Consider the following 523-nt stretch of genomic DNA (forward strand, 5'->3'; position numbering starts at 1 on the left):
GTCCCCATGCCCCCTCCCCCTCCTCCTGTGGCCCCACCTCTCCCAGGTACAGGGGGGTCACCTACGGTAATCTTTAACTCTGGGCTGGCAGGTAAGAACCTTGATCAGTCAGTGTTTGATCACAGAAAAATATGGAGAAAAATAAGTCTCACTATGATTGCACGCAGCTGCTTGCCTGTGAATTTAACTTTTGAGACTTTCACACGTGTAATGGCTGGGAAATCTGAGCTTTACCACATTTACTGGGTTATTGGGTAAAATAAATTTATGACGAATAGCTCACAAACTTTACAGTATAATAAAACACATTGACTTTACTGGGTTCTAAAACGGTTACATTTTGTGAACTCTATGGCTGAAATAAACAAAAAGACATTTTTTAAATAGGTTTTTTTTTTCACAAAGAGAAAAATTATTTCGGCTGCACAGTCCACAAAATTAACCACAGCTTCTTGTGGAAAAACTGCCAGAAAATGTAACTTTACTTCAAATGTACAGTCCTCAAAAAAACCCAGGAAATTAC

General features: G+C 39.2%; 1 protein-coding gene and 1 long non-coding RNA gene across 2 annotated transcripts in view; one reads left to right on the plus strand and one right to left on the minus strand.

The window, feature by feature from the left end:
- fmnl2b (formin-like 2b) overlaps window positions 1-523 on the plus strand; it is a gene marked incomplete in the record, with an annotated part of 34,348 nt that overhangs the window by 12,449 nt on the left and 21,376 nt on the right. The window contains 1 exon segment of the mRNA XM_014008521.1: window positions 1-91. Within this exon segment, the coding sequence (XP_013863975.1) occupies window positions 1-91 (91 nt within the window).
- LOC106517604 (uncharacterized) overlaps window positions 1-523 on the minus strand; it is a 15,625-nt gene that overhangs the window by 3,763 nt on the left and 11,339 nt on the right. The window lies entirely within an intron of this gene.

The sequence above is a fragment of the Austrofundulus limnaeus genome, unplaced genomic scaffold (assembly GCF_001266775.1).
Source record: "Austrofundulus limnaeus strain Quisiro unplaced genomic scaffold, Austrofundulus_limnaeus-1.0 Scaffold51, whole genome shotgun sequence".
Classification (NCBI taxonomy): Eukaryota; Metazoa; Chordata; class Actinopteri; order Cyprinodontiformes; family Rivulidae; genus Austrofundulus; species Austrofundulus limnaeus.